Raw genomic sequence first — 22,205 nt, 5'->3', positions numbered from 1 at the left:
AAAATGCCGGAGTGCCCAAGATATCTTTCCTACACTCCCAGTTCAGAGGGTGCTTCCTCCCACTTTACCAATGAAATAGTTTAGACTATTCCTTCCGTTTACCAACTTCCGTCCACCATATTCCCTTTCTTAAGGGGGCAACGTCAACCGGCCACAGTCCACCCCTTCTAAACAATTTCATTGGCTGTTCATACTGTCCATCCAATCCAAAACGATATTTACAGTTCGTGAGCAAAGTTTATAGTCCATTCCGGCTATGCTCAGATGTAGATGATTCAAAAGTCCAAGAAAATCAGAAAATGAGAAAAATGGAAAACAGTTCATTTCTTCACTGATGAAGCGAAGAAAAGGGAAACAGGGAAATCTCAGGGTCTCTTAGTTGACTCAGGGCTCTCAGGGATCTCAGGGTTCATGCACCGTAGATTCCTCGTTGATTCTTCCTTTGGACACGATGTAGCTGTACAACAGTTCAAAATTAACCTCTTTCAGCTAAAGTTAAATTTCTTTGTGGAATACACTGAATTTCACCATTCTCTTGCATTACCCAATAAGTGTGACCCGGACCTTCAGCTGAAACCACCCCTCGGACAGGTTTAGCCTCTCCTGAGGGTGAAAATACCCAAACAGTTTTACCTAACAGATTCTTTTCTCTAACAACAGGAACTCTATCACCTTCTACTTTTCGTAGCAAATCTGAATGTGCAGGTCCAGCTCGGTTCACTGAACCTCTACTATTTACCAGCCAGGTTGCTTGTGCTAAATGCTTTTCCCAGTTTTTCAAAGATCCACCTCCCATGGCTTTGAGAGTGGTCTTCAACAAACCGTTGTAGCGTTCAATCTTTCCTGAAGCTGGTGCATAGTAGGGAATGTGGAATATCCACTCAATACCGTGCTCTTTTGCCCAGCTCTTTACAAGGTTGTTCTTGAAATGAGTTCCGTTGTCTGACTCAATCCTCTCTGGAGTTCCGTGTCTCCACAGGATCTGTCTCTCCAGACCGAGAATGGTGTTGCGTGCAGTTGCATGTGGAACTGGATAAGTTTCCAACCATCCAGTGTTTGCCTCTACCATAGTAAGCACGTACTGCTTACCAGAACGAGAACGTGGTAGAGTGATGTAGTCAATCTGCCAAGCTTCACCATACTTGTACTTGGACCATCTGTCACCATACCACAAGGGCTTAAGTCGTTTTGCCTGCTTAATAGCAGCACAAATGTCACAGTCATGGATGACTTGCGTGGTAGCATCCATGGAAATGTCTATGGATCTGTCACGAGCCCATTGGTATGTTGCATCTCTGCCTTGATGTCCTGACGAATCATGAGCCCACCGAGCTAAGAATATCTCACCTCGGTGTTTCCAGTCGAGATCAAGGTCAGAGTCCATGTCTACTTGAGAAACTCTTGCAGCTAGATCTGCCTGATGGTTGTGTTGTTGTTCCTCAGTAGCCTTGCTCTTAGGTACGTGAGCATCGATGTGTCTCACTTTCACTGGAATTCTCTCGATTCGATCAGCAATGTCCTGCCACAGGTTGGCTGCCCAAATGGGTTTTCCTTTTCTCTGCCAACCACTCTTTTTCCAGTTCTTTAGCCAACCCCATAGAGCATTGGCTACCATCCATGAGTCGGTGTAGAGATAAAGCTTTGGCCATCTCTCACGTTCAGCCACGTCGAGAGCTAGCTGGACAGCTTTTACCTCTGCGAACTGACTGGATTCCCCTTCTCCATCTTTCGCCTCTGCAACTCGGCGTGTTGGACTCCACACTGCAGACTTCCACCTTCGCTTGTTTCCAACAAGACGACAGGAACCATCTGTGAACAAAGCATATTTCTTTTCATCATCAGAGAGGTCATTGTAAGGAGGAGCTTCCTCAGCACGAGTTACTTTCTCCTCTGGAGGTTTGGCACAGTTGATGCCTTCAGGCCAACTTGAGATCACCTCCACTAGACCAGGTCTTTCAAGATTTCCCATTCGAGCTCTCTGTGTTATCAGAGCCATCCACTTGGACCAGGTTGAGTCTGTGGCATGATGTGGTGTGGATCCTTTGCCTTTGAACATCCAATTCAAAACTGGTAATCTGGGAGCTAAGAGAAGTTGTGATTCAGTTCCAATCACTTCAGAAGATGCTTTTACTCCTTCATAGGCAGCTAGAATTTCTTTCTCTGTTGGAGTATAATTAGCCTCTGAACCTCTGTAACCTCGACTCCAGAAACCAAGAGGTCGTCCACGTGTCTCACCTGGAGCTTTTTGCCACAAGCACCAGGTTGGACCATTGTCACTTGCAGCCGTGTACAAAATGTTCTTAATGTCTGGACCATCTCGGACAGGTCCCAGACCCATTGCTTGAATCACCTCTTGCTTTATCTGGTCAAAGGCTGCTTGTTGTTCAGGTCCCCAGTGGAAATGGTTTCTCTTTCTAGTCACATCATACAGAGGTTTCACAATCTGACTGTATCCAGGAATGTGTAGTCTCCAAAATCCCACTATCCCCAAGAAACGTAGGGTCTCTTGCTTGTTTGTGGGACTTGCCATGGTAGAGACTCTATTTACCACATCCACTGGAATGTGTCGGCGTCCATCCTGCCACCTCACTCCCAGAAATTGAATCTCTGTGGTAGGCCCTTTCACCTTGTCTCGCTTGATGGCAAAACCTGCATTCAGAAGAATGTCAATGATTTTGTTACCTTTCTTGAAGACTTCCTCAGCAGTTTTACCCCAGACGATGATATCATCGATGAACTGGATGTGTTCTGGAGCTCCGCCTTTCTCCAGAGCATCGTGGATCACTGCATGACAGATGCTTGAGCTGTGGATCCAGCCCATTGGCAGCCTGTTGAAAGTGTACTGGATTCCTCTCCAGGTGAAAGCAAACTGAGGCCTGCATTCCTCTGCTATGGGAATAGAGAAAAATGCATTAGCAATGTCTATGGTAGCATACCATTTGGCCTCTTTGGATTCCAGCTCATACTGTAGCTCCATCATGTCTGGTACTGCTGCACTCATAGGTGGTGTCACTTCATTTAGGGCTCGGTAGTCTACCGTCAGACGCCAGTCTCCATTCTGCTTCCGCACAGGCCACACTGGACTGTTGAAAGGTGAATGAGTTTTGCTGACGACTTTCTGACTCTCCAACTGACGAATCAGATTCTGAATGGGCAACAAAGAGTCACGGTTGGTTCTGTATTGTCTGTGATGCACAGTCTGAGAAGCAACCGGCAATTTAATGTCCTGTATCTTATGTTGTCCCACAACTGCAGATTCATCAGAAAGTTCAGGTCTGGCAGACAGCTTCAATTTTTGTCCATCAATTTCTATAGAAGCTACTCCAAAAGCCCATTTGTAACCTCTAGGGTCTTTGAAACGCCCTTCTCTCAGAAAATCAATTCCCAAAATACAAGGTGCGTCAGGTCCGGTCACAACTGTATGCTTCCTCCATTGTTTACCAGTTAAACTTATATTAACCTCTACCTTACTTAACTCTTGAGATCCACCAGTGACTCCCAGAATAGTTATGGACTCTGATCCCTGATAATTTGATGGTATTATGGTGCACTGAGCTCCTGTGTCAACCAAGGCCCTGTACTTCCGAAATTGTGAAGTGCCAGGCCACTGGATGTACACATCCCAATAGATTCTATTATCTCTGTTATCCCTCTCCTCCCCCTGGCGGGAGGCAGGGCACCCCTAGTTATGGGGAACATGCGCACATGTGCATTGCACATAGTTTGCAGGGTTATAACTTTGCATGTTATAACTGGAGCCACTGTTGGAGCCATAAGAGTCGTTCTGGGGAACTGTGGAAGTAACAGCTACCCTTCTGGTATTGCTACCTCGGGTTCTGCCACTTTGCAATTCCCTCAGTCTCCTGAAAAGATTAGAAGTTGGTTGGCCATCCCAGCGGTTCATGTTCTCACCAAACTGATCACGCAGAGTTATCCAAATAGTCCTACGTGATTGCCTTGGTGGTCTGTTTTGGAATGACCTGTTTTGGAATGTCCTGTTTTGGAATGACCTCCTTGGAGGTCGTGTATTCCTCACAGATGAGACTTGTACCCACCTGGAGGAAGAATTGAAATTATCCCTTTGTGCCAATTGGTATATGGAATCTTTCAGATCCTTCATGCAATTCTCAATTTTTCCAGACAAAGTTTCAATGGCTGAAACCAAAGAACCACGTGTCATGCTATCCTCCAATTGTCTCATTTGATCACTGAATTGGCCAACCGTAGGAGAAGCTCCACCATAACTTCTTGACACAATTCTGCTTGCCAGAATGTTTGCATAATTAGAGGGAGCAAGTTTGATGATCTTTTTAGCAAGACCAATACCCACAGGAACGTCATCAGGATTCCGAGTTTCATGTTCACCATAGAGTAGCTCTCTAACAGCAAATTCTCTCAAGCGCTTAATTCCCTCATCTATGGTAGTCCAGGGTTTAGGATTCCAGGGAAGATCATCTCGGGAAGGGTATCTCAGGGCAACCGCTATTAAAAGGCGTATCCACAGATTAACCTTACCGAGAGCTTCGCCTAGATGTCTATCTATTCCATTGTCCCTTGAGAGAGTTCCTAACTGAGCTGCTGACTTGTCTCCAACTGTTAGAGCTGAAGCACCTGTATCATAACACCTACTAAGCCAAGCTAGAACTGGCTCCTTATCTGCCCTGGTGAAATCTTTACGGACATTTCTCAATTCCTCCCGTGGTGACGAACAGTCCGTAATATCATCTTCCTCCTCATCTCCCTGAATTCTTTGCCCATATAATCCTGCTGTCATTCTCCTAAGGATCTCTTTAAGCTGAGAACCACCTTTGCCAGCTGCCTTCCTAGCTTCATCTCTATCCTGCTTTGATCTCACTAGGTTAGCTAGATCTTTAAAACAAACCTTCTCTTCCTCCTGAGCAGGATCTTTTAGAGTAGAGGGCCCCTCACCAGGATCAGTCTCCTCCTCTTCTTCTCCATCTTTGCCCTTTCCAGCTCTAGTCTTTAAAGGAGCCACCTTAACTGGAGCTGTGTTTGAATTTACAGCCACCTTAATGGAAGCTGACAGGTCCTGAGATAAATCAGCTGCTGGGGCAGTGACTTCCGGTCCCACTGAGGGAGTGGGTGGAAGTGACGTTGCTCCATTAATGGCCGACGGAGAAGAAGAAGAAGGAGAAGTGGGAGAAGGAGTAGGTGCCATGTTGATACCAGCCGATGCCCTTGGCTGCTTGCTAGAATCAGCAAAGTCATTTAGAGCTGCCTTACCAGTTAACTTTTTAGCCTTCTTTTTGACTGACACGGGTTCTCCACAGTCCTCGTCACTAGATGACTCTGGGGCTGATCGAGAGCCACGGCGTTTTCTTTTTGATCTAGTTTTAATAATAAAACACGCCCTGGACACCTTTCTCTCTCGCCGTAAAGAGAACAGTAAATATGCAATTACCATCACTAACAACAGATTTATACACATCAAATAAATCACCTTTGGATCCCAGGCATCACCTAAAGTTACTGTCTCCTCAGGCGGAATCTTAAAACCCTTTATCTCAATTGGGAGAGTGGTGGAGGTAACATTCCTGTATCTCACTGGCCATAATAAATTGATACATTTTCCATACCATAATTTAACTCTATACATAACCCACATATAAATTGTCCGCACCAAATATTTACCCAGGTAATCCAAAATCAAACCCAAACAATACCTGTAAACCAGAGCCCCAAAAATTGAAAAGAATTATCGCTCCACAAACCACAATACCTTCATGTTTGCTAATTCAGCTAGAAAACACTAAATCAATCAAATAATAAATTGAACTAATTATCTGCCGCACGTTGGGTATGCCAACATCCTTCTCACTATATCTCAATTCAGAGACGTCGCCTCTCAGTTTAGAGACGCCGCTTCTCAGTGAGTTACTTTTGTCCCCAGTCCTTGGTGCGCTGGTTTCCATTCTACAAACGTCTCCACTTCTGGATGTGTTGTTATCCCCATATGGACTGAACTCGGGCAGGCTACGTTTCTCCCTTCGGCTCTCTGCTCCTGACGGACTGCCTTCCTCCCTTTCGACTTCTAGTCTGGGTGGGCTGTCAGCATCCATGTAGCTCCCCGACCCCTGTGGACTATCTAGTCCCTGAGGGCTGCTTTTCTTCTCGTCAATCCCCGATTTTAATGGACTACTGTGGCCGGTTGACGTTGCCCCCTTAAGAAAGGGGATATGGTGGACGGAAGTTGGTAAACGGAAGGAATAGTCTAAACTAATTTCATTGGAGGAGTGGGAGGAAGCACCTTCGGAACTGGGAGTGAACTGAGCATTTTCAGGACTTTTCTATCAGTCTTGCTTCCGCCTCTTCTCCGTGCAGCAGCTTTCTGTGCTGGGCTTTCTGCCAAGGCCTCGGCTTTGAAAACAAGATACCAGGCCTGTATATTAACTCCTTTCCAATTAACACAAACTGCTTCTAACATTTTTTTTCCTCTCTTTTCTTTCTCTTTCTATCCCATTCTGGGGAAAGGGGGGGAAGAGAGGGGAGAGCGGAGGTGGGGGACCCCCTCTGCCGAGGGGGCTTACTCTCATTTCTGTGTTACTCTGTTGTATATCTTTGTATATATTGTAAATTTGTAAATATTCCCCTGCAAACCCTACATTGCTTTGTAAATATAGCTCCACTGCTTTGCTAATTCAGCTTGCGAGTTTTTTTTTTCCTTTCCCTTCAATTTTTTTTTCCTTTTACCTTACAAGGGGGAAGGGAGGAGGCTTCTTGGCCTTACCCCTTCCAAACCCACCACAACTACCCTCCTCCCAACTGTTGTCTAACCTCTGAGGGCTGTGCCCAAACTTAGATTTCCACCATCGCTCCAGTTCCTTTAATGGGCTAGGATCCCCTTGTTCCTCTTTTGGCCTGGGAAGAGGCCCTTCCCACCCTGGAGCGAATGGATGGTATTCCCTCAGGCTTATTTCGCTCTCCTTTCCACTATCTCTTCTTGTTAGCTTGAGACACTGCTGTCCAATACTACATGCATCACAGCAACGTTCTTTAGGCTTTGGACCCTTCTTATCCCTTTCCAGGGCTAGTACTAGGGGATCCTGAGGGGCTACATTAATTCCGCACTCTCTTTGCCACTCAGGTTTATTCCTTAGAGTGAAGAACATGTCTGCGTACATCACCTCATCCCATTTATTGAGCCGGCGGAGGAAGAGCATTAGTTGTAAAATAGTGTTATAATTAGTTGTTCCCTCCGGTGGCCATTTCTCATTGTCATCTAATTTATACAATGGCCACCACTGTGTACAATATTTAAGGAGTGTCTTTTTACTTATGCTTCCCCCTGGAATCCCTCCCAAGTCCTTCCAGTGCTTTAGGATACATCCTAAGGGGGTTTTCATATTTATGTCCTTACTCTGTCGCCCTCCCATGGCTGTTCCCTGTATCTGTGTTCTCTGTTTAACCGGAACAGTCTCTTTCTCCCGCAAGCACTATATGCCAATATATATTTTAACACTTCATACACACAATTTCCAATCGCTTTGTCCGTTTCCGACCTGGCTTCTCGCGAAGAACAGGAAATGCGGAGCAGGACTCCTTCTCGCTTCGCAGCGATGCTGCGTCTCATTCACTCACACTCCCACGCATTCATCCAAACTGTCCTACCTTTCCGGTCTATCAGAGTACACTGCTTTACCACGAGATGTCGCTGGCCAACCGTATAGTACCGATACTAGTCAGCTTTGGGCTGTCACACACCCGTAAAACAGCTGTAAACCAAGGTACGGTTTGCAGATGATATCACAATAAATTCTTACACACAAAAGGGATTACAGTTAACACAAAATACCGAGTCCTTATCCCGAAATTCAAACTTGCGTCTTACTAAATTACGAGATTCTTGCAGACAACATAACAATGTTAGACAAAAGTATAACACAAATGTATCTTCTCAGAAGCAAAGCAACAACATTAAGATGAAAGAGAAACATACACCCGATTAACAAACACCCCGATTTCCAGTGGGGACTCGAACCCCGATATACGGAACTTTGCCAGGGCGTCCCTGGTGACCACGTCTGGTCCCCGTTTCCCAGTCAAAGCACTTTATCCCAAAATCAATAAACAATTAAAATACCTCTTGATTGGAGCAGGAGATGCAGGTAACCCTTCGTCCACCAACGAGCGCTGGTCCGGGGGGGGTCTCTTCTGACAAAAAGTCGTCAGGGGCGCCCAGAGGGTCCCGGCCCCGGACCCGGCTCGGGAGGACCCCTTAAGGCCTGGATCTCCTGTCTGGTCCCATCTGGGTTGCCAGAAAATGATGCCGAATTTTGCCCCAAAAGGCGAGAATAACTGCCTAAGAGACTCAGTTTAAGTCAGATAGACAGGAGGTATTTTTATTGGCAACGCGTTGGAGAAATCACTAAATGGATTTCTGCCTTTCCCGTAACAAAAGCATGCCTTTTATACAGTTTTGGATGTAGTATTACATCAGATAATATACATAATCATATCTTTGCATGCATATTCATATGGGGCGTGGTGTAGGCGGAGCGTGGGCGGGGACATCTCTTTTGAGGATCTTCTTGGTGGTCATTCCGGTGGCCTTCATCATGGGCAGGGGTCTCCTGATGAGTCTTCCTCCTTAAACTTTTGAACTCCTTTCCTAATTTGGTCAATTCTCGGTGTACCCGGCTTGGTTCCGCTGACTTGACAAGGCTCTTAGGGTCAGTTTGACCTTGTTGGCTCTGAATCATGCTTACCCCAACAGTTCTTATCACTTATCTCCTTTTTCTGTCACAGTGTCCCATGCCTTAGCCGATTTATTGCTCTATCTGGTTTATGCTTTCTTCAAATGCTTCACATTCTATGTTTTAACCCATTATTTCTCGAAAGCTATCTGTTTTGGGGCTTCACATGTTAAGTGTCCCCAAGAGGTTATTTAAACACTGCTATAAAATGACTTTTTTGAAAAGGCTGAAATTCTTGTATGCACTGTAGGCCTAAGGATACAAGTGTCGTAGGGTTGGGGGAAAGGCCCCCCTTTCCCCAGAGAGGGTTAGAAAGAGAGAAAGAGAGCAAATGTTAAAAAATGTTAAAAAAAGCAGTTAGGCGGTTATGTGTTAGAAGAGGCCTTATCTTATCATTCAGTCTGGCCGAAAGCCCAGAAAGCTGCGAGCTGCAAAGGGGAGAAAGCAAGACTGACCAGAAGGCTGCTGTACTCCCAGTTCAAAAGGTGCTTTCTCCCAATCTACCAATGAAATTAGTTTAGATCCGTCTTTCGTTTACAAACCACAATATCCAATTTCTTAAAGGGACAGCCTCAAACGGTCACAACAAGGTACTTTGCTTTTAGATGCTTTAGAGTATTTTTTTATGAAGTGCATTGTCAAGGCAAGAAAGTAAGAATAGCTGTAAGTTGGCAGTATTATGTATCTACTTAAATCATTCCAGGTACACTCAGATGTTGTGCAGTATTATGGTAAAAACATTAAATTAAGGCTTCTGTCACACCAGGTGGCATGTGCAGCACTTGATTCAGTTTTTTGTATTTGAGCTTGGTGTTTAGGAAGTGCTTTTGGAAATGGTAGAGCAGCTTTGTTACTCATTGCACAGCTTTCCAACTTTCTGGAAGGAAAGGTAGCAGTCCCTGGAGAAGTGCTAATTTTCCTGTCCCATTCTTCTGATGTCTGTGGGACCCTTGCTTTCATTCTCAGTAAGAGACTTGAACTTGTGGTGCTGGTTTGGGGGTTGTTTTGTTGTTTGTTTGGTTTTTTCCTTACACCAGAGCTTTGCAGACAGCCAATTGTCCAGCTAATACTGTCTCCGCAGTATTCCTTACTAAATGCCAGTAATGACTTACAAGATACCTATTAGGAAGATAATTTTGTGTATTTAATCAGTTTGTCACAAAATTAAACCCTCCTGGGAAGAAGAAATGAGACAGCCTGTTTCTTGAGATATGTTTTGCTATATGCCATCAGGTAGAGGAACATTGGAGGAAAAATTTTGTTTGTTTTTACTTTCCAGATGCCAAACTTCAATGGAGAGAATTATAAGCTGTATTCATCTCAAATATTCAATCACTGCAGTTCTAATCAGTTGCATTTATTTCAGCATCATAACTGGTGATGGTGAGGATGAAGAAATATATGGTACTGAAGATTGTGAGTTTGCAGCCAAGAAAAGGAAAAAAGATCATTTTAGGACTAACACAGATTCACAATGTAAGGCTGGAGTTTTTTCATTTATTTTGGAAGGCTCTTGTAGGTTCAGTAAACTTTTATAATAGTTGTTCATTTATATTTATCTACGGAGTAGTCTTCTGAGTTTACTTCTGTATTGGCATCAAGTTGCGGTGTCAGAAGTGATACATCTTAACTGGTCTGTGACATTGATCATTTCTTGTGTGGGGGGTTGGGTTTTTTTGTTGTTTGTTGGGGTTTTATTGGTTTGTTGGTTTGGTTTTATTGTTTTTTAAATATCCAAAGCTAATAATTCAAGAATAGTAATCCCTGAATAATAAACATTTTCAGATACTAAGCACTATTCAGTTTTGTGGACTAGTTTTAAGTTAAATTCTTCTGGAGGCTTATAGAAGCTTGTGTTTACCAAAGCAGCTGGTTTATTGTTCCTTAATTAAAGTTTTGATTAGAGAAACAACTCCAGAGTTGGTTCATAAACTAATATATTCTGGCATAAAACCTATATCTCATGGTAAATAATGTATCAGTATTGAATTTCTCGAAGAACAATTACTTTAAAAAAAAACAAACCCAAAAAAACCCAAATAGTCATTTTGTCAGTTCTCAGTCTTAAAAGATCACTTGTACTTTGAAATGCAAATATTTATGACAGCAAGTGAACTTAATGAAGTAGAGAATTTGGTAGAGTAGATAAAATAGTAGTAAGTTGATTAGAAATGTGTTACCATTTGTAATGCTTTGATATGGGCATTATCTCCACTATTTGTGTATGTCCAAAATTGTATTAGAAATGGTTGTGCACAAAGCTGCAAGCTTCCAAAGGCTTGTCTGAGCCTAATGTATTTTGAAAGATTCAAGTGGCTGTATGTAAGAGCATGTTTTCATTTGACATAAGACCTCTGAAAGCTGAACGTTTGACTAGCTGCCTCTGTTGGTCTCGTATAACTGACTTCTCTGAAATATCTGCAACTAAGTAGGTGTGGAGCAGGCAGTTTTCCAGAAAATGGATTAGAGGGGTAGAGTAAGTCAGCAGCAAGAGTTGCTCCCTTCTGTACTTCCCAGTGTTAAGCTCTAAGGAGCCTGTTTGGTTAAAAAATGAATTGGGTGTTTTGTAGGAAAAAATGAGTAGTGTTGGTACACAGTGCCCAAAAATTGTTCTACAACTGTCAATTTTTTGCCAACTCTTGTGTTCATTTATCAGATTGGTTAACTTTTCCTTTATTGTTTTTGAAGTACATAACATCTGAAAATTAGTAGTCATCCTTTTCAGCCCTTATAAACTTCCTTCATTAAAACTGCTTAGCCATCTCTTCTAGCTTATGAAGCATTTTATCCAGGATAGTGTTTTGTTGTTTCTTTCTAGAAAGCATTACCTAAAGTGGAAGCCTAAAAGTGCTCATATTTTGATTTTATTGTAGGTTTTTATCGTGAAAAGTGGATTTATGTTCATAAAGAAAGCACCAAAGAAGTAAGTGCTGCATGCTGTGGGTCTATTCCTATATCTTTGTGCTCTTTAGTTAACAAATAATACATTAAAAACAAGGCATTTGTGCTGATTGGTCTTAAGGGTTATGTACACCTACATGTGGTGAGGCAAAGGCAGCCAGGAAAGTCACTTTTACGTGGGTCTTTCTGTCAGAGATGTGGCAACTTACAGAGTTGGGCATATAGTTCTCCAGTTGTCCAAGCCCATTTGTCTCATATCTGTACTATGTATCTTTGAATTCAAATTGAAAGTATTTGCAAAACCAGAATAATGTCTCCAAAGAAGGTTTCTGCAGGCAGCTACCTGATATTTTGGACTCTTGAAGTAAATTTGAACACAAGTAAGTAAAAAAATCATCTTCAAACTCTACAAAGTCCTCTGACTTCTATATTCCACAAAGGCCAGTTGCTTTCACTTTGGGATACAAAATGTATCATGCAATTGTAAAGGGGATATGAAAGATTTTGAAATGACCTCTTGGAGAGCCAAGTATTAAAATGTATCCGTTCTGTATAGAGATACTGTCTTGAAGTTTTAATTTCTTTCCTGTGTTTATTCCTATGGTTGGTTATCTGGGCTGGGTGAAACTCGGACACCTGTAAGGCTTTCATCCACACACCCAGTGCCTGGGAGGGAGGGAAGGAGGTGAGTGTGGTGACCCTAGCCATGTAGGCAAACCTGGCTTTGCATTTTAGAGCTGAGAGAGACTGTAAAGAGATCTGTACTTGGGAAGAGCACGATGTTCACAGAATGTTAGGGGCCTCAAGTTGTGGAGAGAGTTTACATAGAGGAAACAGTGGAAGACTAAACCTTGCAGGCCACCAGTCTGGAGGCTGCCCTTCTATATCTGAAGGGTATTACAAAGCCTTTCACCAAATTCATTGCCCTCTTTACCAGTTTACCTTCATCTGTGATAGTTACTTACATGGGTCTACAAGTCTAAAGCATGCCTTTTCCTTTCTGCCATCTCAAATTTAGGATAAAAGGGAAGAGGGAACAACAGACTGTCAGCAGTCATTATGGTGCTTTGAACCACAAGGTTGTGAAGCTGAGTTTTCAAACTACATTGAGACCAAAACATAAATTGCCTAAAATCATTCATTGCTGTCCTGTAGAACCTCTACGTTGAGATTATATTTTTTATTTTTCCCCTACTTGTGCAGAAGTTGATGTACTAATGAAGTGTGATTATCAACTTGTCTGTCCTGTCCATTCAGCGAGTGGACAAAATATCTTGGTGTACAAATTAGCCTATTCTTGTTACTGCTGTTGTGCTGTAACAATTGACCATTCATCTTTCCTGTGTCTTTGTTTCAAATGAAAATACAAACGCCAAAGCAGAGGTGGTTACAATTAATCATTGCTAATATTTTTTTTCAATTCCTTGTAAAATTCAAAATCATACAGTAAAAAAATAAAAGTAGTAGAATGTAAGAATAAGCATACTTGAACCAAAAAATTCAGAGCAACAATTTAAGATAATCTAAAACGTAGTTTACAGTGGCTCTAGTTGTTCCTTGCAGGTTGTAATCTTACTTTATTTCAAAATGGCTGTCTTGTAACTAGGAAACTTTTCTTCCAAACTGGATGCTGAATTTTAGAGCAAAAGGACAAAAATAGGAAGGTCTCCATAACAAATGTGTGAAACATGCTATGGGAGAGCACTAAAAATAAAGGAATACCAAAACAAATGCAGTTACATAGCTGAAAAGGAAGCTGGAGATGTTCTTTGAGTACTTTTGTCATGATGGTATGTTGGGGAAGGTGGAACTGAAGTTTCATGGAAATTGTTTCCAGCTATCCAAGGAACTGTATCTGTCATGTTAATGTATTTAAGCGTGGCCTTTTGATAACTGTTTTGATAACTGTTTAGCCAGAGCACAGACACAAATATTTACATTTCAACAAAAGTTTTGTGGTCTGTAAATGTTAATTTACTGCTATTAGAGAGCAAATTTTTGCATCCTGTCAAATGTGCAACACGCTCGGGTCTCGGGTACATTAACTGATCAAGCAGTACAATCCTGAATTCAGTCATTAGCCAAAGGGCAGGAGTTGCCACAACTCTGCAGGGGATAGTAACTGTCTCCTGTCCCACTGGGGTACATCCAGGGTAAGTTTACACTGGGTTGCAAAAAGAAATGTTAATTGTACTGCCACTTTTTCAACATCATGTAATTTGTCAGGGAAGTCTGTCTAGGAATGAACAGACTGGAAAAGGGGAAACATTGCCCCCATCTTCAAAAAGGGTAAGAAGGAGGAACCAGGGAACTACAGGCCAGTCAGTCTCACCTCTGTGCCTGGAAAGATCATGGAGCAGATCCTCCTGGAGTCACTACTCGCTCAAAAGAATAGTGAAGAGGTGATTGGGAGCAGTCAGCATGGCTTTGCCAAGGGCAAATCCTGCCTGACTGTGGCCGGTTGACGTTGCCCCCTTAAGAAAGGGAATATGGTGGACGGAAGTTGGTAAACGGAAGGAATAGTCTAAACAATTTCATTGGTGAAGTGGGAGGAAGCACCTTCGGAACTGGGAGTGAACTGGACATTTCCTGGACTTTTCTATCAGTCTTGCTTCCGCCTCTTCTCCGTGCAGCAGTTTTCTGTGCTGGGCTTTCTGCCAAGGCCTCGGCCTTGAAAACAAGATACCAGGCCTGTATATTAACTCCTTTCCAATTAACACAAACTGCTTCTAACATTTTTTTTCCTCTCTTTTCTTTCTCTTTCTATCCCATTCTGGGGAAAGGGGGGGGAGGGAGGGGAGAGCGGAGGTGGGGGACCCCTCTGCCTTGAGGGGGGTCACTTTCATTTCTGTGTTACTCTGTTGTATATCTTTGTATATATTGTAGATACTGTATATTTGTAAATATTCCCCTGCAAACCCTACATTGCTTTGTAAATATAGCTCCACTGCTTTGCTAATTCAGCTTGTGAGTTTTTTTTCCTTTCCCTTCAATTTTTTTTTTTCCTTTTACCTTACAAGGGGGAAGGGAGGAGGCTTCTTGGCCTTACCCCTTCCAAACCCACCACATTTTTTTTATTGGCGTACCCAACGTGTGGCAGATAATTAGTTTAATTTATTACTTGATTGATTTAGTGTTTTCTAGCTGAATTAGCAAACATGAAGGTATTGTGGTTTGTGGAGCGATTATTTGTGGAAGAATGGTTAAGAGCAAAAGGAGTAGAAGACTGTGTTGCATTTGCAGATAAAAATATAAGGCGGCAGAGGACCCAGTGTATATGACAAGCATATGAACCGTTGCAATAAGCAAAGACGCTGAGCAAGGACTTTTGTCCCTGAAATAGTCTGGACTTGTTCAAAAACAGGATACATCTGTTGGCCTGTCTGAGCAAGGAACCAGGACGTGCAACCGCAAGAGGTGGGGTTGACATTTAGCAAATATCCAATAAGCAAGTGAATAGTAGGCATAATTAACTAAAATTGTATATAAGCTTGTCTGATGCTCTAATAAAGTGGATTCGATCGATCACATTGATCTGTATGTCGACCCCTTCTTGCGGCAAAGTGGCGCCTTGAACAGGGACCCCACAGAGTGGGTCCTGAACCTAAAAGGAGGGTTCTGCAAATCTCCGAAAGGAGTCACGGCGAAGAAGGAAGCCGTGCCGTTCCGAAGAGGACTATCAGGGTTCGAGAGCGCGGAAAGCAAGAAGTATTCCGGTCCAGGATAGCAGTACTGGTGCTGTGTTTACCGACCCACAGAGAGGCGGAGGAAGCAGCAGAGACCGAAGACGCCGTAAGCCGATACTGCTCTGAGTCTGTGCGCACAGATTAACGAATAATAGATAGTAATGGATAGGCAGGCGGCGTATGATTTATTTAAGTGCTTTTTAGAAAAGCGAGGATGTAAGTTAGATTTTAAAAGGGAGTTAGTACCCATGTTAGAATATGCAGAGGAGTTGAAGTATTTTAGGGATCCTAATGAGGTATTTGAAAAGAGCGAGTGGAAAAAGTTTGGCCAAGACTTGTGGTTGCACGGGTTAGATGAAGATAAGCAAGCACGAAAATGTGGGAAGTGGTGGAAGGCAGTAATGGAGTGTTTAGATAGGCACCATGCTGAGCAAGTAGCAGCGCGGCAAGCTAGATCGCGTTTAGAATATTCAGACCCCAATGGGGCAGGAATAACGCATAGTGGATTGCAGTTATCAGAGGAAATTCAAGAACAACTGATAACGGAGAAGGCTGCATGTGTTAGGGGTTTGGGTGGCATAGTGGCAGGTACTAGTGAAAGTAGCGGTGTCAGTAGCAAAGAGGAGGAATTTCCTCCGCCACCTCACTCTTCTGAGTTGCCGAATGATGAATTGGCAAGAATACAGGAAACTGCGGAAATAGAGGAAGTAAAGAAAACAGAGATTAACGATGGTTTAGGACAAAGAAACATAAATTATTGGAGAAGGTTTGCAGAGCATTTACACGAGGAGGGAGATGAAGGAGAATGGTGTAAGTTAGGAGATAAGCTTTTTGACAAACTGTGGGACTGGGTTACCATCAAGCTGCAAAAGCCGTGGTGAGAATGCATGAACTGTGTTAAAACCTATGAACTGGAACAGCGAATGGCTGCTGCAGCTAGAGCAACTTTGTCAGGACGAGATGCAGCGTCAGGTGTATCTGAGTTGCAGCTGAAAGATGTGTTTGAGAACTATCAACCGATCGACCGGGGCCGCCCCCGATACATCTTGCGGCGACCACACCGCGTTTACCAGCCGTCACCACTACCGTTTGCACACAGCGGGGAAAAAGCCGAAAAAAAGGCAGCTCAGTGTGTTCGACCCCTTTTATCAACACCTTCCTCTGACATTGCCAGCGACGGCTCGGATTCGGAAGACAACGCCGGCAGCGAGGAATTCAAACAGCGCCGACTTTGCTTTACGGCCCCTCTTAGAAAAAATGGAGCGCTTGGAGGCTCGCGATTACAGCATTCCTGCCACCGCATCCCTCCCGCGAGCCCTGCCGGCCCCCGCGGATACCGACGGCTCCGACCAAGGCGGTACCGGCTGACACACCACCGATACCGACAGCACCGACAGTAGCAGTGGCCCAACAGCGGCCACGACGGCAGCGGAGCAGCGGTCACGGCAGCAGCCCCCACCCCTTCCCCCCGCAGCGGCTTCAGCTGCACTATTCTGCTCTGATTTAAAGCAACAGTATTAATTTTGTCATTTTTGATTGTAATGATTTTCCAGAGATTTGTTATTTAGAGTTTTGTTAAGTTTTTTTAATAAGCATAATGAATAAGTAAGCATTTGGTATTTACAGGTATTTGGTACATAGTAATTGTAGTAAAGTGTAAGTACTTTGTAATGAGTTTACATTGTATGATTTTTTTTTGGTTCGAACCTTTTTAATTGTGTGCCTATAGGCTTTTCAAAGGAGCTCCTTGTAATATAGTTAAGGAATGTGTAAACAGGTTTTAATTTTGGAAAGTGTTTTTTTTAGTTAATGTAACAATTTTATTTTTTTTTTTAGACACGGATTTGATGGATTAATTTTAACATAGTTTTTTAAGGTTTTAAGGATTTTTGGTATTAGCATAAGTTAAGGGTTTGTTATAGGTATATTATGGAATGAGATTTTTGGTCTTATTTTGTATTTGTAATAGCTTTTAAGGATTATGTATATATAATGGTACCAATAAGAGATTAGTATTTCTAGGATGAGCAAAAATGTTATTGGGCAAAGCAATGAAGTTCTTTTGCTCTTGCTGTTTGCCTGCAAGTTTTCTGTCTGTGAAGCTAGAGCCTGGCCAGATCTACCTTTACAGATTAAAGAAATCTTGCTATTATTAAACAATTTATGATTTTTAACCATCCTAGAGAAAATAAAAATGTGACATATCCCTAAAGCAGATTGTAAAACAGTGTTAAGGATTGTATTAATGTTTGAATTTTTGTAATGTGTTTCGGCATAATCAAGTATTTTTTGTTAATAAGAGGAGTGAAATGCAAAGATTGAAACTATTAAGATTTAAAATTTTTTTTTTATAATGTCTGTTATCTTTGACCATGTATTATATCAGCTCTGTTAAAACATTGTTATTAGTTCAACTTAAGCTTTGTATTTTGTTGGACAACAACCAAAAAGGCCAGCAGCAGTACCTTTGTGGGCTGTTGGACACCAGATCCGATGTTATTGTCATTTCATCTTTGTATTGGCCATCTGCATGTCCGCAAGTGACATCATCAGCTGCAATAGCTGGAGTAGGAGGCTTAAAGATTGCTCAGTCAATGCCTCTGATAACTGTGTCACTGGATGGAAAAACAGTTTTTGCAGTCTTTTAGCAATATCGGGTTGTTGATTTTATTGATTGTTTTTGTTATATTGTTAATTTTATCTTGTTTGGTTTTTATGTGTGCAAAGGATGTTAGGTTAGAATGATATAGTTTTGTTGCCTTTTGATTTTATTTGTTATAAACTTTGTAGAAAAGGATGAACTTTATTGTAACGTGTGTCAACAGTTAACAATGACCAGTGGTTGGCAGGAACCGTGGAAACAACTTATTTACAGCAATTATTGGGATGGCAAAGAGTGGCAGTGACAAGGACAGGGAGAGCGGCGCAGATTGAGACACCGAACAGTGAATAAACTGGCACTCTAAGCCGCCTTCGACCAACCACCTCCACATCTGGACGCAGCGTGGTGCGATGGGCGGTGCCAGCTCTCCTTCTGAGAAAAGAAGATATCAATCATAAAAAAGGGAATGTTTTTGATTTTTTTTTTTTTTTAATTACCCAGAGCCTTAACAGAACCAACCTCTTTGGTTGTTGTGGAGGGCTAACAATTGTTACTCTAGGCCTCTCCTCCCTGGTGGGTGACAGTGGCCTAACAGCCTAATAGTGAGAAAATATTTTAGTGTTATATTTAAGTTAGGAAATATTGTTTGGGCTTTTATTAAAATATTGTAGAGAAATGTTACCATGACTGGGATTTCTGGCATTTCAGAAAGCTCTGGAAACGGATCCGAGGTGGTCTTGTCCTCTCTGGCGGTGGCCATCGCTTCCACCTCGAGTGGTGATACCTCGTGAGTTGGGTGTGAGAATGCACAAGTCCAGTCCTGTGCATGTGCCATAACCCTCTATGGTTCAGCCATGATGCTGTGACGCATGTTGAAATCAAGGCCATAACTAGCAAAAGGGTTTATGTTTTATATGATTGTTTTAATTGTGTTGTATGAATTTGTTAGATCACTTAGTTTTAATGTATAAGCATGTTTAAGAACTGGAATAGAGAGTAACACATTTGTAGATTGATAATAATGGTTAGTTTAAAGAATTGTTTAACACTTAGGGCTGTATATTATAATTGTTTAATGATTGTATGATTAGAGAAATGTTTATATGGATTTAAATGTTAATTTATTAGTTTGTTGTAATTTTAAATAGTTATAGGAAAAGTTAAAATCAATTATAGTATAAAATATATTTTAATGTTAGGTTATAAAAACAAAAGAGAGGAATTTAGGTATTATGTTATAAGAAAGAATAGTTAAAGTATATTATGTTTTTAAATTTTTATTTTATATGTGATTTTAAATGTGATTTAACAAAACTTAGAGGGGATGTAAGAATTATGGAAGTTTTAGCTAGGAGAAATTTGAAATAAAAAGAAACAGCATTAGGCCAACGGTGAGCATTAATAGGACCCAGTATTTTTTTTTTTTAGCAGAAACAAAACACCTTATGGGGGCCTTGACTTAAGTTTTAAAGAAAACGGGGGAAAAGGGGTCAGGAGAGTGTATAGACCCGAGTGTTAGAATGGGTATTTTTACCATTATAATAAAAAATAATTATATAACAAAAAAATTTAATTTTGGCAGATTTGATAAGAGGCCTAAATAAGATGTTGACATGGGACCCACAAGAACTGTAATTATTAGGTTCAATGCAAATTAATAATTGAAGTAGCATTGGAACCTGTTTTTAATTTATAAATTTTGATAATTGGATGAAAAATCATGGGTTTTTGTTATAAAAATTAATATAATTGGACATATTATTGTGGCAATCTGACAAAAGAGTCAGAAAGTGCCCTATGCCAATATGAAAAGTTTAGAGTATTGTTTGAAGGTATATTTTTAATTTGTGGAGATAGGGCCTGGCAAGGTATTTTTGTATTATTACGAGGAGGTCTATGTTATTTAGGCAAACTAACAATGTTGATGGCAAAATATTGGGATTGGTTGGCTATATTGAAGCCTATTAAACGACAGAAAAGAGCATTGACTGTTATAGATATTGATAGTTGTAACGATAATGTATAGTTATGGTCAATTGTAGCCAATGTATTTGTTTTAATTTTAGCACCAGGAGTAGTTGCCGCTTATGGTTGTATCAGCTTATGGGTCTGCCTCCAGCAATAATATATCTCCCCACGCAGCAATCATGGATTGGTATACCAAAATATAAGGAGCAACCAATTGTGGGTGCTCTGATAGTATTTACAGACGCAGGGAAGCGTTCCCAAAAAGCTGCAGTGACTTGGCAAGATAAGAGTATTAGCCAGTGGAGACGTGATGTTAGAGGCAGAACCACAGGACTCACTTCAAACTTTGGAATTGTTGGCAGTGTTGTGGGCCTTATAGCATTGGATGAGCCAACCTCTTAATATAGTGTCAGATTTTATGTATGTTACAGGGGTTGTATAACAGATAGAGGATGTCTTGATTAAAGATGTAACAAATAAAAGATTATATGAGTTGATGTTGAGGTTACAACAAGCCATAAGATGTAGGTCAGCATCATATTGTATTTTGTATAGTAGAAGTCATAAGTTTGATGTTGGCCAGGGAGAAGGAAACGCGCAAGCATTAAGGCAAACAGAAAAACTTGTTTGTTGGTCACTTAAGCAGGCCAACATAACTGATGAAGTTATATAAGAGTTGTTAATGGATCAAAATAGCCTTAGACATGTTTTGTTGTAGAACTGTGTTGTCATAGACTTTTTATTATTAGCTCAAGGCCATGGATGTAATGATGTTGAGGGTATGTGTTGTTTTAATCTTTTTGATCACAGTGAATCTATTCATGCCAAATTGAGCTGGCTTAAAAAACATTCATAGCAAATTTAGAAAGATATTGGTGTTTTTGATTTTTGGTTATAATTAATGTTTGGAGGATGGTCTAGTTGGATAGGGCCTTTGATTAAAGAATGTTTATGTTTTTTGTTAGTTGGGCTTTTGATATTAATAGCAGCAAGAATTATTTTTTATTGTATTATGAAACAAGCTAACCGCACCATAGAGACATTTGTGGTTGTTAAAGAAAACGGGGGAATTGTGGAAGAATGGTTAAGAGCAAAAGGAGTAGAAGACTGTGTTGCATTTGCAGATAAAAATATAAGGCGACAGAGGACCCAGTGTATATGACAAGCATATGAACCGTTGCAATAAGCAAAGACGCTGAGCAAGGACTTTTGTCCCTGAAATAGTCTGGACTTGTTCAAAAACAGGATACATCTGTTGGCCTGTCTGAGCAAGGAACCAGGACGTGCAACCGCAAGAGGTGGGGTTGACATTTAGCAAATATCCAATAAGCAAGTGAATAGTAGGCATAATTAACTAAAATTGTATATAAGCTTGTCTGATGCTCTAATAAAGTGGATTCGATCGATCACATTGATCTGTATGTCGACCCCTTCTTGCGGCAATTATTCTTTTCAATTTTTGGGGCTCTGGTTTACAGATATTGTTTGGGTTTGATTTTGGATTACCTGGGCAAATATTTGGTGCGGACAATTTATATGTGGGTTATGTATAGAGTTAAATTATGGTATGGAAAATGTATTAATTTCCTATGGCCAGTGAGATACAGGAATGTTACCTCCACCACTCTCCCAATTGAGATAAAGGGTTTTAAGATTCCGCCTGAGGAGACAGTAACTTTAGGTGATGCCTGGGATCCAAAGGTGATTTATCTCATGTCTATAATTCTGCTGCTGGTGATAATTATCGTATATCTCCTGATTTCTTTACGGCGAGAGAGAAAGGTGTCCAGAGCTTGTTTTGTTATTAAAACTAGATCAAAAAGAAAACGCCATGGCTCTCGATCAGTCCCAGAGTCATCTAGTGATGAGGACTGTGCAGAACCCGTGTCAGTTAAAAAGAAGGCTAAAAAGTTAATTGGTAAAGCAGCTCTAAATGACTCTGCTGATTCTAGCAAGCAGCCAAGGGCATCGGCTGGTATCAACATGGCACCTACTCCTTCTCCCACTCCTTCTCCTTCTTCTTCTTCTCCGTCGGCCATTAACGGAGCAACGTCACTTCCACCCACTCCCTCGGTGGGACCGGAAGTCACTGCCCCAGCAGCTGATTTATCTCAGGACCTGTCAGCTTCCATTAAGGTGGCTGTAAATTCAAACACAGCTCCAGTCAAGATGGCTCCTTTAAAGACTAGAGCTGGAAAGGGCAAAGATGGAGAAGAAGAGGAGGAGACTGATCCTGGTGAGGGGCCCTCTACTCTAAAAGATCCTGCTGAGGAGGAAGAGAAGGTTTGTTTTAAAGATCTAGCTAACCTAGTGAGATCAAAGCAGGATAGAGAT

At 41.6% G+C, this 22,205-nt stretch overlaps 1 protein-coding gene across 6 annotated transcripts in view; it reads left to right on the top strand.

Moving 5' to 3' along the window:
* FBXO25 (F-box protein 25) overlaps positions 1-22,205 on the top strand; it is an 88,347-nt gene that overhangs the window by 18,719 nt on the left and 47,423 nt on the right. For all 6 annotated transcript variants that reach the window (XM_068161356.1, XM_068161352.1, XM_068161353.1 and 3 more), the window contains 2 exons: positions 10,081-10,190; positions 11,588-11,637. In XM_068161356.1, the coding sequence (XP_068017457.1) occupies positions 10,081-10,190; positions 11,588-11,637 (160 nt within the window). The remainder of the gene's footprint in view (positions 1-10,080; positions 10,191-11,587; positions 11,638-22,205) is intronic.

Source organism: Melanerpes formicivorus, unplaced genomic scaffold, assembly GCF_026170545.1.
Source record: "Melanerpes formicivorus ecotype bairdi unplaced genomic scaffold, bMelFor1.0.p_v2 SCAF_57, whole genome shotgun sequence".
Lineage (NCBI taxonomy): Eukaryota > Metazoa > Chordata > Aves > Piciformes > Picidae > Melanerpes > Melanerpes formicivorus.
Note: the sequence above shows the minus strand (reverse complement) of the source record. Positions and strands in the feature narration are given on the sequence as shown.